The sequence below is a fragment of the Elgaria multicarinata genome, chromosome 3 (genome assembly GCF_023053635.1).
Source record: "Elgaria multicarinata webbii isolate HBS135686 ecotype San Diego chromosome 3, rElgMul1.1.pri, whole genome shotgun sequence".
Classification (NCBI taxonomy): domain Eukaryota; kingdom Metazoa; phylum Chordata; class Lepidosauria; order Squamata; family Anguidae; genus Elgaria; species Elgaria multicarinata.
This window is the reverse complement of record NC_086173.1, coordinates 113765819-113781796: the sequence shown is the minus strand read 5'-3', so window position 1 is coordinate 113781796 and position 15978 is coordinate 113765819. Positions and strand designations below refer to the sequence as shown.

At 39.4% G+C, this 15978-nt stretch overlaps 1 protein-coding gene across 1 annotated transcript in view; it reads right to left on the bottom strand.

Moving 5' to 3' along the window:
- CACNA2D3 (calcium voltage-gated channel auxiliary subunit alpha2delta 3) overlaps positions 1-15978 on the bottom strand; it is a 650216-nt gene that overhangs the window by 37660 nt on the left and 596578 nt on the right. Inside the window, exons 30-32 of the mRNA XM_063121610.1 lie at positions 14391-14453; positions 11041-11111; positions 2388-2463 (exon numbers count right to left, since the gene is read on the bottom strand). Of these exons, the coding sequence (XP_062977680.1) occupies positions 2388-2463; positions 11041-11111; positions 14391-14453 (210 nt within the window). The remainder of the gene's footprint in view (positions 1-2387; positions 2464-11040; positions 11112-14390; positions 14454-15978) is intronic.

Genomic DNA, 15978 nt, shown 5'->3' with positions numbered 1-15978 from the left:
AAATGTCCAAGGAATGGGTGGGAAGGAGGGAAGGTGATCTTCAGCTATTCCCACCACACCTGCCCCCAACCCCTTGGGGAGCTCATTTAGAGTTCTGACTGATTCTTATTGAAAACCAGTGTGGGTTCATTGTCCCACTGACAGTAGAGCCAGTAGCCTCCACTGCATTTGGAGAACACAGGGGTCTACAGGAGGGGGAAGATTTTATGAAAACTGCCTCTCCCACATTCTGTCAGCAGGATTCCTCCACTGGATCAGAAGCCTCCCAGAGACATTAGGGGGATTTGGGATCCACCCCTAGGTTTGCAAAAAGTGTCAAAAGAAATGTTAATTTGGGCCTATTGCATACACAATGATCAGCGTTTAGCAAAGATTTACAAAATCGACTCTTTTCTCAGTTCCTTGTGTCAAACACATTGGATATAATCTGACAAAATTAGCCATTTTAATCCCTTTTTTAAAAAAAATCAATGGGATATGAAGCATTTGATTGTGTATTTCAGTTCCATTGCTTTCAGTAGGACTTAGGTGCAAACACTTCTCAAAGTATTGAAGCTTCTGATATGTACAAAGACATTCTGAGTTCTTTAGTTCTTAAAGGAAGGTCCTGATATACAAAATGAGTGTTTCTGCAGAAGAATAACTTGATTTAGTCTAACAGTCCCAAAGACAAGAGCTACTTTCACATTCAACATATACACTCTGGCATATGATTTTTATGCACTTTGCTGCACCTGGTGTGTACTCCTGAAACATGAAAGGTTAAATGTTTTTAACACTGGAATGAGATGCATTTTAATATTGGGATGAGGTGCTGAAAGCATAGAACTGGTGACAACTGGACATTTAAAACTGGCCATATATCAGTAGCGCTAATTGGGGATGCTGTTGTAAAACAACAACAACCTTGAAGTGCGGATTTTAAGTAACAGATGAATAAAAAAAAGAAGACAGTAAGCTGCAGGATTTGTGATAAAACTTAGGTTGAGTATGAAAACAAATTCTTTCACATTACTTTTTTGACAAAGAAAACCCCCCAAAACTGCAAGACGTACATTTAAAAACAAGTTTCAATATGAAATTTTGAATTTATGGGACCAATTTTTCTTGGATTTTAGTCTTCCATTCAAAATCCTGAGCATTCTCTTGATTCTTGTTAAGTTTATAGCTGTAGCTCTTTCACAATATCTGTTATCAGGTAACCATCTGTTTATAAGCAAACCATTTCAATTCATATGTACTCAATAAGGCATGAAGATTTGGGGTGTTGCCATAATTTTGTTTTTCCAAAAAGTTAAAGAAATTAGGGATAGAAAACTGTAAAACTTTCTAATTTTACAGAATTCTATTCAAATTTTGTTCAGGATTTCAGCAATCATCATACTGAGAATTAGAATTCTTGATCATTTATTGTTTCAAGTGAGCTAAAAAAAATATTATTATTATTATTATTATTTATTTATATAGCACCATCAATGTACATGGTGCTGTACAGAGTAAAACAGTAAATAGCAAGACTCTGCCGCATAGGCTTACAATCTAATACTCATGGTGTATATGATGACAATTTTAGATTTAAAAATTAAAGAACTAAAAAGGAACCTTGCCTTTCAAAATCATTCATTAACCATAGCCCCAATCTTGCAAAGAAGTGAGGTTTAAAATATGTGGAGTCTCTCACCATAATTTTAATAACAGGAGGTTCAGAGGAACAGCCCTTTAAGCAGGTCTACAAGTAAAATGGTTAGTAAATGAATCCATTGTTGATTTTATAATTTTATTAAAAACCAAGTAAGAAGCAGTTAACTTGTAGGCTATTGAAATCCCCTCATAATTTAAAATACAGCAAATGTTTATAGGTAATTTATGAAGTCCAGAAAGCAGGTGTTCATAACTGAGACAAACACATTGACAAAGCTTTAGCATTGGTGTGGGATAATAGAAAAAAATGCTACTGTAGAGTATTCTGAAATGGCAAATGAGGAACACATTGCATTTATTTATTCCAAACCATTTTTCTTGTAACATGGAATAATGCTGAAAGGCAATTCCCAAAAGACTTTCGGAATAATATAATGGGGCCTCTGAGAAGTCTAGTAACATACAGATGAATAATATCAGATTAGTGTGTGTATTTGCACCAATGTTCCAAATGATGTAGGCAGCAGTCCCAATAGACACACTTACTTGGGAGTATGACCCTCGTAACACCATGAGACTTCTTTCCAAATACACATGGATAGGACTGTGTTGTTAGGCTGCGATCCTATACACACTGACCTGGGAGTTAGCCCCATTGACCACAGTTAGATTAACTTCTGATTAAAGATGTATAGGATTTCACTGTTAATGAAGAGGTACTCATAATGAATTATAAGGGTACTTACATCCAGTAAGCTGTGAGCACTATCAGTACTTTCTTTGGTTGTTCTACACATGGCCTGGTAGTCATAAAGAGTAATTCTATAAAGAAGAATAGAAAACTGCTTGACTAAAAGGAAGAAAACTCATCTGGGAAAACCAGAATGAAATACAACAGGATTTGCCCACAGGGCATGTAGAATGCACATAACATTTTAAAAGGGAGTGGTTGGGTTAGAAAGAATCCTTACCGTAATAGGATTCTTAATTTGTAAGGCCGCCTTGAGGCCCAGCATTGGGCAAAAGGCGGGATACAAATAAATATAACAATAATAATATTAAAAGACATTCCAGATAAGGAAGAATAAAAGACGGGGGGGGGAATACTATAAAGTCTGTAAGGATTTAATAATGTTGTGAGATTTGGAAAGAGAAAATAGAGACATACAATAAAAAAAGGACAACATAAGCAACAACAGAAGGAAAAGGATAGCATGGACTCGGTGTGATGCTACAAAAGCGAACACTTGGGCCGGATCTACACTACTGCTTTAAAGCGCTTTATAACAGTTATAAAGCGCTTTAACTGCTTTAAAGCGCTTTAAAACTGTTATAAAGCACTTTAAAGCAGTAGTGTAGATCCGGCCTAGTTTGCAAACTAAGGGCACACAGACTAGCCAAAGAATCAAAGTTTCAGTGGGACAGTTAAACTTGTGCTTAGAACGCTTCCATTATAATAAGGATCAAACTTTGGCCCTTAGGTTGTATTTTAGCCATAGGAAACAAAATTAGCTATGCAGTTTAATATATATATATATATATATATATATATATATATATATATATATAATATTAGAAAATACACATTTTTGTGGCTTCTCAAGGTAGAAGTGGTGGTTGAAAGTCAGTGGCGTGCCCACCGCCAGAAGAGCACTCATTACTTCAGCCAGTACTGAGAGTTACACTAAATAAACCGAATTTACACTTATAAATGGCCCAGACTCAGGATCTGCACAACATAGAATGACTAAAGGTTTTGTTTTTTAAGTGTCGTTCGATATGAATTCAGTAAATACAGACAAGATAGTAACCAAGCAATGAAGGAAATGGGTTCAACTACTTGTCCATTAACTCTCATCACGAGTTTATTCATTTTACACTTCATAAAAGTGGTCCTGGCACGGACCTTGTCTGTGGTAGTTTTATGATGCCATTTTTATGGTGCAGCGGACAGAGTGGTGGTTGTGTATATGGGAGAATACGGTTAAAAACCTCATAAAGCTTATACACTAAAAGTGCTGCAGAAAAAAAGATAGTCAGTAAAATACTTCCAAGAAATGTGAGTTCCTTCATATTTTAAACATATTGTTTGTAGAGAATAGAAATGATACTGACAGTCTTTGCAGGGCTGTTTGCATAGAGCACAAAACTGGCCACATGCATCCACAAAAGTGGATGTACAGCTGCTAGGGTTGCCACCTTTCTGTTTTTATTTGGGTAGTTCTAGAACGGAAGATCTATGTCCAGATATGAATTCTCAAAATCTGCAAAAAGGTGGGGAGAAGGGAGCAGATTGCCCAGGGCAGAATTTCCCCCTCTCTACCCAGCCCTCCTCTGCTGCCACTAGATTCACTTCCAGTAGGGTTTGTGCTTAGGTTTTTCATCTCTGCTCAGAAATCTGGGACTGAAGAGAGATGGCGAAAGGGGGCATTATTTTCCCCTCTTCAATGGCTAAATGACAGTGTGTGTACATGTTCACTCTAAGGACACAATCCTGTGCATGTTTAGACAGAAAAAGGTCCTACAACTCCCAGCATTCCGCAGACAGAACTTTAGAACTTTTTTCTATCTTAAATGTCTCAAATAAGTGGAATCTTTCACATTGCCCTTCTAAACCAGGGTAGGCAACTTCAGGAGGTCCTTGTGGGAACTTTCCAACCCTGCCCCCCACCCCGGCTGCTATCCTTCTGCCGTGCCACCAAAATTTGTGGCAGTGCCCCCCAAAATGGCAGTTTGCCACTGAATTCCAGTTTTTAATAAGAAAGCTTAAAAAGAACATATTTAGCTTGTTTCCAATTGCCTTTTCTTTCTTTCTTTTTTCTTTTGGTAAACACCGCAAATCTTAGCAGCATGGGTTAGGGGCCACACCAGAGGATGCCGGGAAAGATGTGACCCACATTTTGCCCACTCCTGTTGCAAACATTTCCCCTGTATTTTATCAGTTCACATGCCTCCATGATTGATTGATAGCCTACAGATGTATTAAAACAGAGATTATGTACTACAGGCAAAAGTTTTCTAAATCAGTGGGCAAATGAAGTAGTGGATTACTTTTTAAAAAAGACTATGGTGAATAAGCTTTGTAAGACAGTGTCCTAAAACTCCAGATACAGTATGTGTGGCAAGCTGATGGGTTTACCATTCTTTCTAAATTCAGATATTGCACACAATAAAAATCTGGTTCCAGGACAAAAATATGGAAAAGGCATGTATAGTATAACATTAGCTGATACTGATTGTAGGAAAATAAATCTTTCCTGGACCTACCTTTGGCATTTCTATTTTTTTTTAAAAAAAAAAAATAGCTGCTGCATGATCCACTCAAAATTTAGCCATTTTAATTCCAATGGGAGAAAGATATGCATACTTTTTAAAAAAAAAACACAAGTGTATAGATTATTATTATTATTATTATTATTATTATTCACCTTGAGGGTTTGCAGCTGAGTTACTTTTAAACAAACACAAATGTTACTCTAAAATATTATCCATTAAAATGTCAAACACTACAGATTGCTACCACCTCCTGCCAAGTGAAAAGAAATCCAAACAAGAAAATCTTAGTCCCCCCACCTGAAAAATGGACATATTCCAGAAAGTGTTCAGTGCTGAAATTTTAACAATGACTAATATTTGACTGCCCCCATATGTGTGCTCTTTCATGTACAGGGCTGCTTTGTTACTCACCAAAAGCCTTGCAGACTGTTCACCAAAGACATTTTAAACAGCAGTCATAATAAACAAACCGCGTAACGTATCACTGGGTATGCGTCAACATTTCAAAGTTCCGTCTAACCCAAATTGGAATTTCCACGATGCAAGAACTTCATCTTATATTTTGTCAGTTATGCTATTTTTCTAAATTGCCTTTCAGCAGAAAGTTCACAAAGAAGTTTAAGAGATTAAGGGCACAACCCTATTCATGGTGCCCTTGATAGTCGGAACCCCCCTAAAACCGGAGGCTTCTGGTCATCCAATGCAAGTAGGGAGGGGCAGTGAAGGTGATCTTCACTGCATATTTTGCTAGATGGGCTTTTTAACCCATCTAGCAATGGTGCTTTGGAAGGAGATGGAAGAGGGTTAGGATAGTTCAGATTCTTGCCTCACCAGCTTCCTCCCCTCCTCAACCATTGGAATGCCCCCGTTCCCCACTCTCCAAGGTCAGGCAGCTGGCATGGTTCTTTCCACACCAGCTGCGAGGAGATAGGAGAGGGGGAAGATCTCAGACTCCCCCTTCTGTCCGCTCTGTCTTTGACATTCGGAGAGGGGACTCCCCAGTATCCTACGGCCCCTCAGACAATGTCTAGGAGCCATAATATTGTGCCTTAAGAGTGCAAACCTATGGCCCCTAGAGAGTACCAGAAGGGAGACTATAGATCTCTCCCCCATGCCATCCCCTCACCGCTCCAAACTGCTACAGAAAACTATCCAGATGGAAGAAAATGGGTGTGTTGTGGCCAATCAGTGGGCAAGAATGGGAAAGGCCATGAATCTGCTGGGTCCAACAGTCTCTCAGGCCCAGTTTCTGGCACAGTGAACAACAGGATCAGATTCCCATCTAATGAAAATGCTGTATTGGAGGATGGAAAGGTGCCTGCCACAAAGAGTCAAACAGGCCCCAGGATGGACAGAGGCCTCCGAGATAATCTTCCATACGCATTTATCCCATAGGATTGCGTTTTTACTTACAGGGGAGTAAATTTTATTGAATTCAATTAGGCTTACTTTTGTGTAGGCCTGTAGAAAATTGCACTGCCAACTTGGGGGGGGGGAATCTTTTTCAAGCAATGGCCCCATTCAGAGGACACCTTTAACCACGGCAGTTAAAGCCATGATTTAAAGTGTCTTCTGAACACGGCCCAGCTTTCTGGTTTAACCAGAGAGCTTCAGCTATTGGGAGATATAAAAATGTAATAAATAAATAAATAAACCCCTGTGGTTAAAGCCGTGGTTTAAAGTGTCTTCTGAATGGGGCCTATGTTGCATAGAAGAAACTCTACTGTGTTTGCAATTCTAATTGCAAGTGATTTGTCTTGTTCTTCACAATCAGAGTCAGCTCTGCTGCTAAATACATCACAATGGATGATTTGTCGCAGGTCTTTGTGACCTGAAGATAGAAGCAAACCATTAGGAATCAGTTCTTTGGGAAGACATGATGGAACAGAGAATGACTGGGGGGAAAGTCTGACACTCTCGGTATTTTTCTTATAAAAAGACTGGAGCGGGATATGGTACACATTTCTGGTGTCACAACTGTCCACCTACTGACTTTCTGCTGTATTTGTGCACAAGAGGGATCCAACCCAAAACACATACATGGATTGAAGTACTACTTCAGAGTAGTAGACAAACATTAAAACAACAAGATGGCTAGACAAAGGGGTGGAGGGCAACGATCTCACGATTTTATGATCTCGAGATCGTCACCCTCATCTACATGCAGTGTGTGACGTCCCAGGAGGAAGAGGACATCGCGCCTGCCATTTTGTTTTGTTTTGTAGTCGGAAAAGAGCGCAGGAGTGCTCCTGTGCAAAAGGTAATACCCCTCCCCCACCCCACCCCCGATGGGCACAAAGCTCCTGAGGAGTTCCGTGCCCAGGTCCTCGTGGCAGGCCACACGTTCTGCGGTCTCAAGAACATCCCGAGACCGCGGAAAATCAGAATAAAAACTGTAGGACAATATCCCAGGGCAAGGGAGGGATCATCCCTCCCTACTCCTGGGATCCCCTGTGCATCATGTGGACGCACAGCACAGGGATGATCCTGGGGCGATCCCCGGAATATCGCCCCGTCTAGCCATGCCCCTTGTAGATTAGCAAAAAATAAGGTACATGGCAGTGGGAACGTTAATATGTTTCTACACTACATTATATTTTCTGGACCACAGAAAAATTGGAGACCATGAGAATGTTTTACGTTGATTATCCTGTCAAATCTTCTAATACCAATGTGGGTGGTGGGAAATTCATAGCAGCCCCCCATCCTACCTAATTATTGGGGCCAGTATTGTGTGGTCTCAGTATTTAACTTTCGCTTGTGCTAGGCTAAAAGAAAATAATAGGAATATTTAGAAAATTGTCGTTCAGGGTGTATTTTAATTTCATTCTTGACTGATCTGCTCTCTATATGTTTTGACTTGGCTCTCTCTGTCAATGATTCACTCACTCTCCTTGGATCCAGTCTTGATGTCGCTAGTGAATTCTACCTATAAAATGGATTTCTTCTAAGACAGACTAGAAAAATGGGCGCGTTTTACAAATGTTCAAGTCATTGCCTGATAACATGTTGCATATATGCATGTTATATGTTTTGTGAGTTGGTGTGCAGTCTATGGATGAGATCATGTACAGTTTATTGGCTCTGCACATATTTCTAGCTCTTGTTTTGCACTTCTAGCACATTGTACTAGTGTGGATTATGGAAGACCTGCCTCATATCATTAGGAGGTTAGCTTGGCTGGAGTGCAGCTTCTTCTTTCATTAGAATTCCATCCTTGACTGTAGGCAATTTGAAACTGTAGGTGACATTATCTGTGATTCAGTTCTCAGCTCAAAGAATTGAGCAAAATGCATATTTTAGGGTAAAATGCATACAAGATGATGCACATTTCTGTGTGCACACTTAAATATATATATCACAGATTGATGTGGAAATAGCACAGGAGGATGAATGAACACATGGGAAACTGACACAGACCAGAAATAGATTGATTGGCCCATCCCTACTTCCAGGTAACCACTCCTTCTGTAGTGATGTTGTATATTTTAAATATCTACATTTTGCAGGTAACGGTTTCCTGTTCTGCTGATTATAGCTAGAGAAAATCCTAATTGCCTGTTTTCTCTCTGAACTAAATTTAAACCCATCAAACTGCCCAGCCCAAGCCTGGGGGTGTGGACTACTGCATTTATTCTCGCCACTGATGATAATATGCCTGGGTGTTTTCACTGTGCTAAATGCCCAGAAACCTACTATTTTCAATGACCATAGAACAGCTTCTTTGAGTATCAGAAAAAAGGCCCCCCAAAAGAATGTTCATTAGAGACATTCCCCTGGGAGTAATGCAAAACAACTTTTCATAAACTAACAGCAGGATTCTGCATATGTTTACTTAGAAGTAAGTCCCATTGAGTTCAATGGGACTCATTCCCAAGTAAGTGGGTAAGGAATTGCAGCCTAAATGTGCATCTCTTTAGGGCAGTCACTTTGAGACAAAATCTGCCCTTTTATAGACAATTTCCTGACACAGTAAAGGTTTGAATTCTGCTATGTATTACAGGAAAAAAGAAAATCTGTCTGAAGTCAATTTAACTTCAAAGGATTACCAGCAGCTCAGGTTATGCTGGCAAATTACAGCAATGTTTGCAATGTGATGTTTTGTAGGCATCTCACTTTCCAGTTAAACGTGTCTAGTTATGTTCCTGAAGAGATCTTCATGAGACGTACATGAAGGGAAGTCTTTACTTAGAATAAGGCATAACATTTACTCTTGGAAAGTTATTCAATATGTTCAATAGATTTCAAAAACTCAAACAGGCAATCCAAGAGGGACTTTATCAATCTAATAGTTTCCCAGTACTGAAAAATGGTGTGCATGGATTTTTACTTTAGGATCATGTCTGGAATCAAATAATACGGCTCCCTTCTCTCAAGAATCTAAAATGCCCCAATAAAAAATAGCTGGATCAAAGTGACTGCATGGAAAGGAAATTCTGTTTAAAGAAGCAGATTGGGTATTTGATTTCCACACTGAATAAACCAGCACAAACATACTTGTTGGCAGATGTTTCAGTCCCAAATATAAGGGCAGCCAATATGGTTTCTGAATGCCTTTTTAGAATGAATTCTTTCTAATTTGTTCCTCCCAAAAGTGAAAAACCGGTCCAGAATCTGTGACTCAGAAAAAAACCCGGTCCATTGTAGAACCTGCAGGTCCGACTCACAGAAAGCAGAACTCATCTGAATCCATTGTAGATTCCTCTGACATCCCTAGTTACAAGATAGTTAAAGCAAGTGGATATTGCCCAAAATTAGAGTTTTCAGAATTTACGCTTTCTGGAAGAAATATTTCCTAATCTCAAGGTCAGTATCCAATGCTGGCGACCCACCAGTTCTAAACATGTTGTGCTAGCGGGAACGTCCACCAGCCCAATGCAAAGCAAGTGCTTGCTAGTGCAACCCAGGAAACTAGCTAAAACAACCACTTCTGGAATGGGGCGAGTCAGCAGAGCTTCCTTCTGCAAATTCTGCTGATTTTTCCCATTCCAGAAGAGTTAATTTCAGCAAGTTTCTAGTTGCATTAGCCAGTGCTAGTTTCCCATTGCACCAGCAGATTGTCCTGCTAGCACAGCAACAGCATTGGGTACTGTTTAGGAGCTGGCTGCGGTGACTCAGAAGCACTCTCAGTTTTAAAGAGTTCATAAGCTCCACTGTAGACATTGTTTAACACAACCACTGAGCTGCAAACACAAAACAAAGTCAAATACAGATAAAGTATTCTGGATGAAAATGCAAGTGAGTGGCATTTCATAGAAAACTGCTGTGCCCATTGGGGCTGCTTTCATATGGCCGGATGTGGTGACAATGTCAGCAACTGTTAACTGTGAACCAGGTGGGCCAGGTGTAGGATGTAATTACATCCCTCCAACACTGTGGAGCCTCCTTAGGGGTCCGTGGCACAAGTGGGGAACATGACCACATCACCCACTTGACATAATCTACTTGATTTCTATATTTAGCTTTCCTGCTGCAGTATGAGAACCTGATAACGGGGAATGACTAGCTTAGCCACAGTCATCCCTATGAATAGGCCCTAAGTGAGTATTATGCTGGGGGAATCAGGAAAAGGTCTACATTGCAGCTGGGTTATTTGAAAAATCTCCAGTGCAGTTAGAAAGCAAACTAGAAGCCTGCTTTTATAAGAAGCATTATCAGTTGCACAGAGGGAAGACGCAGGTGGGTTACTCAGTACAATTATACAATCTGTTAAGTTAGCTCCTTTTTTTAATTTAGCAGTAAAAGCTGGCTCCTGGTATTTAAACAACCAAATCATTTCGTTTTGGGCATTCTTCTTCAGGCAGGTTAAACAAAAGTAGCCAAAAAGGGAGGTGTTTGGGAAAGTGATAGAAAAGGCCATGGCGTAGTTTCAGAAGTGTAGAAAACATAGTTTCATAATATAAATCTTTATTTCACGGTTCATGAGACTGTATCTATGGGATGGAATTGTGGTTATGTGGCTGGAAGGGGGTCCATGTTACATGGTTGTACTAGCCCCCACCCTTCAAATAATGCTTGTGCCTTGGGCACAGATTCGAATTCCCCCTCAGCCAGGGAGCTCACTGAGTGTCCCTGATCACTTTTGTTTAATTTATGCAAACATTTGTGGGCAATGTGTCTTACCTTTTAAACGAGCCCATAATTAGCAACTTGTTCATCACTGCACCCTCAACCTCACCAAAGAAGTTTCCAGTCTGTAGGAGAAAGCATAAAGATGTCCAGAAATGTAGATAAATGCAAATCAACATTGGTTACAATTTAAAGTGGAATACCCTGTGAAATGAATGGAGGAGCTTTGACAGCTACATAATGAAGTTTTAAGGGCTACTTCTCTTTCATAAAAATTGAAAAGGACTTAACTGTCAGGACAAGTTATAGGGATTACAAAATAATCCCTTGAGCAGATGTGAGAGCTTACACAATAGACTGGGGTTCATTGCATAACATCTGATGTTTGAAATAAAAAAATGCACTCAACCTTAAAACTTGTAAAGAAAATACTCTAATCTGAGCATAAACCCATGTGATTAAAATGCTGCTCCATAAAGATATAAACAGGGTTTGAAAGGATTTCCTAAACAAATCATAAAAAGTATTTTTTATAATTCCTGTATGACCTGTTTAAACCTCTACATTTTATCAGACGTATAAATATTTATATTCTGTTTCTGTATGAATAGCTTTATCCTGGGGCGTGGTCTATTTTGCCTTTGTTCACTAAATTAAAAAGGCATGGCATAATGAAGAAAAATCTTAGATAAGAAAACAAACATTTGAGTTATGGATTTTCTGGACAATCCCAAAGTGATCTGATATCTCCTAGGCTAGTCCTTTTTCCTGACATAGATTTTTACTCTCACACATACGCAGTGAATTGTCATTTCGTAGTGTAGAAACATGTTTTTCACAGACCCTTGAGTACAAAAGGATTACATACATTCTGTCTACTCCTGAAAGGAGTAAAGCCAAAATTTCTGTGGGAAGAAAGGGCACCGCGTAGATTCTATGGGTTTTGTTTTAATGAAATCCTGATACTAGTGTAAATGATAGACTTGGCCTCAAATATGCACCTGGGAGTTTGCTGGCAAAGAAATTACAGGCCAAGCCAAAAACGGAAGCATTCCTCTGCTTAAAGAGCAAGTATTGCCTTCTATGCCCAAAGTATTTGGGTGTGCAAAGTGTGCTAGAAGCAAGGGGTTCATTTGTATTTTATTGCTTGAACACATCCGTTTTAATGGGACTACCTGAGCAATGAATATCAAGAAGATAAGATGTCAGACATCAAACAAGTTCAAGCAACTACTTTCCTCTGATTCACAGCAACACCAAATATGTGTGTGTGTCTTAACTTCATGCTTAACTTTGGCTAGATTTTGTCCCTAAAATTTTCTGATTTTCAAAATTAATGTGAGCTGCCCAATTTGCAGTATGTCCAATACTATTAACTTCCTGGAAAACACAATTCTAGTGCTTCTCCAGAAACACATGAAGGAAAAGTATCTAGAATATGCACAGGTAGGAAAATGGAAGTATACTTGTTTATCATAGAAGTCTTACTCCTGTCTCCATAATTTTAAAAATGTAGGGGCAAAGAATATTGAATTTTCAGAGGATTGGAGACATGTCTGTTAGGATCCTTTGTATTAGGCTCTGAATAGGGTGTTCTGCAAGACGGGTGAAGAACTGCGATGACTGGATGGAGCTTTGATAACCAATGTTTTGGGAGGGACAATCTTATTGTTTTTCTAGATAAAAATATGTATGCTATGTTGCTGTCCACTATAATACAGCCGGCATGTAAACAATAATTGCTGTTGTTTAGGTGAAACTGTAAAGTGAATTTTTGTTTCGTTTTTTAAAATCTCTCTTTTCTAGACACACATGGCAAAAGTCATTGTGGGGATATATTGTTACAAAATCTCTGCCCAGGCATTGTGCATATGCCCATATTGCTCTTGATTTGCTGAGCAGCAGAAGGGAGAAGAATGCAGAAACCACCTCCAGCTGTTATAATTTTTTAAAAAAAATATATATCTCCTTCATTTTTAAAAAATTCAACCGTATATCAGCAAATCTAATGAAATATTAAAACATGAAATATTTTATGGAGCATTTACAGGAAGGTCCTTATTCTCTTACAACAAGGCTAAGGATCATATGGCCCACCAGGAACTGTTGGACAGCAATTCCCATCAGTCCATGCCAGCATAGCCAATGGTGAGGGATGATGGGAGTTATTATTATTTATTTATTTATATAGCACCATCAATGTACATGGTGCTGTACAGAGTAAAACAATAAATAGCAAGACCCTGCCGCATAGGCTTACATTCTAATAAAATCATAATAAAACAATAAGGAGGGGAAGAGAATGCACCAAACAGGCAGTATAAAAGTCAGAGCAAAATCAAGTTTTAAAAGCTTTAGGAAAAAGAAAAGTTTTTAGCTGAGCTTTAAAAGCTGCGATTGAACTTGTAGTTCTCAAATGTTCTGGAAGAGCGTTCCAGGCGTAAGGGGCAGCTGAAATTGATTGGAGTTGCAATCCAACAACATTTGGAGGGGCACATGTTCCCTACCCACCTTCCAATGTTCCACCTAAATTAACTTATGAAGTTTTAACAATTACACCTGTACAAGCATAGGTTAGTTACAGAGTTGTTTGAGGCTGGCATATGGGCCATTCCTAGTCTGTATTTTTTCACAAACCATGTGTTGTACAGCTACCCTTCAGTGCTTATTTTCTTCTATTTGTTGCAGGCTTCCTTGGCTGGTTGTTTGCCTTTATGGATATTTTGGGAGGCAGGCTGGTTTTTAATGCCTTCTCTACACAAACTGGAAGCTTCCTTCTCAGCTAGCCGGTTTGCTGGAACTGGGCCAACTATTTTTTCCTTTAATTAACAGCTGGCCCCTTCCTTAATTAACAGGGGCAGCACAGGGAGCTCAAACAGGTGCCCACGCCATCACATTGTGCAAGAGAAACTTTGCTCTTCTGCTCTCAGTAGTTCTTCCGGCAGGTGCATTAGGTAATTGAAGTCCCGCACAAAGCCGTGATCAAAGTTTAAAGGTTTATATTAATTGCCATAACTTGTGCTGCTCACATGGCATTGTCGCAGTGCTGAACAATCCCTTTGTCTTCAAAAAGTAAGTGCAAGACTTTCTCGTTTCAGAAAGAGGCTTGAGGAGAACCCTCCCCCATCAAGGTAAACATTCCTCATGAGTGACAGACATGACTGCTGAAAGGGGTTCTATAAATTAAAGTTTTTATGAGCTTAAGAGCAGGCCCACCCCACTGTGAGGTAGAAATTATTTCAGACCCCCAGAAAGGTAAGCTTCATGCTTTGGGGCAGGGAGGTTTTTGTTAAATTCTTTTAATCTCATGCTATTCATTCCTTCAGCATAGATCAGACACAACACTTGTTTTGTATGACTGGATTCCCCCCCCCCCCCAATGCAGAATACAGATCTCCACTTACCTGTGTATAGTCTTCTGAAACTAATATAAATCCATTGTTATCAATGAGGTAACAGTTAATATTCTGTAAGGTAACAAAATCCATGTTTAAATTCTTGATTTCAAGAATTAAAGAAGTTCATCAAACTACTATATAAGTGGGAGGGATGCTTCATTCATATGTAGTAGTACATGTTCACAGTAGTATTCTGGTTTCGTGCTTTTCACCTCCAAATAGAGAGCAATAATGTTCCCATCTTTCCTGCATCACCAAGATGGCATCTGATGATGCAATGGCCTCAGGAAGGAGGAGTTGGTATGTGGTAGTGCACAGCAGCAGAACATGTGTGGATTTCATAGGCTTGAATCCTAAGTTCTTGCTATGTGAATGGAAGGAACTTCCATTCAGGAAACGAGAATTTCACTCATGGAAAAAACCTTCCATGAATGAAGTGAAAACTTCATATCCAAGCTGGAGTAAACCCTCTATGCTGAAGATCTTCTGTTTTGACCAGAGTGTTCCCAGACTACAGGGAGGAGATGCCTGTGTTTGTGTGTCCATTTCTTAAGGGGTGGAAAGGAATATTGTGGTGAGCATGGAACTAGTTGGTGGAGTCTCTTCACTGCAACATATTCTAGAGACATTAGCTGTCACTGCAAAACCCCAGACATGAACAGTACTAAAATAAGAACTTTGAAGATGGTCCACTAATTTTTTACGTTAAAATAATAAAAACCAAAGTTATAGGTACTACAAAAGGATTAGATGATTATGATGATGCCTCATTATCTTCTGAAACCTTTTAATATATACTTTTGTCAGCAGCTACATTTTGTAGATTCAACCCAAACTGAGTGTCTGTGTGTGAGAGAGAGAGACCATAAATGTAGGGGAAGGCCGTATCTGTGCATGACTGTATTTCTACCTATTCTGAATTGCCCCATTGGTGTTTTGACTGAAGGTAACAAAGTTGAACATAGCCTTCTAACACTGTTAAACTGATAGAGGCTGTATCCACTTCAATGAGATAGCTGGGCATCAATATGATTTCACTGAAAAGAGTGAATGGAATATGTGCGAAGGAATCCAAGTTATAGCTTATCCATAAAATCTACTGTGGACTGGGATACTTCTATGTCTTGGTTTGCTAGACAGGTGAAAGTAATTCTACCAAACTTATTTTCAATGGCCACACTTGAAACATATATAGGCTGACCATATGGAAAGGAGGGCAGGGCTTCTGTAACTTTAACAGTTCTAGAGAAAAGGGCATTTCAGGAGGTGTAATTTGTATGCATACTGCACTTAGTGAAATTCCCTCTTCATCACAACAGTTAAAGCTGCAGGAGATATACTAGAGTGACCAGATACAAAAGAGGGCAGGACTCCTGCATAATTGTTGTGATGAAGAAAGAATTTCACCAGGTGCTGCATGCATAACAATGATACCTGCTGACATTCCCTTTTTGATATAACTCTTAAAGATACAGGAGCCCTGTCCTCCTTTTCATATGGTTACCCCAAAGGTATAGGGGAAAATCTATCAAAGGCCTACTCTAAGAAAGCACAGGTACATCCTGTAACCTAGTTATAGTCTAGGGATAGAACA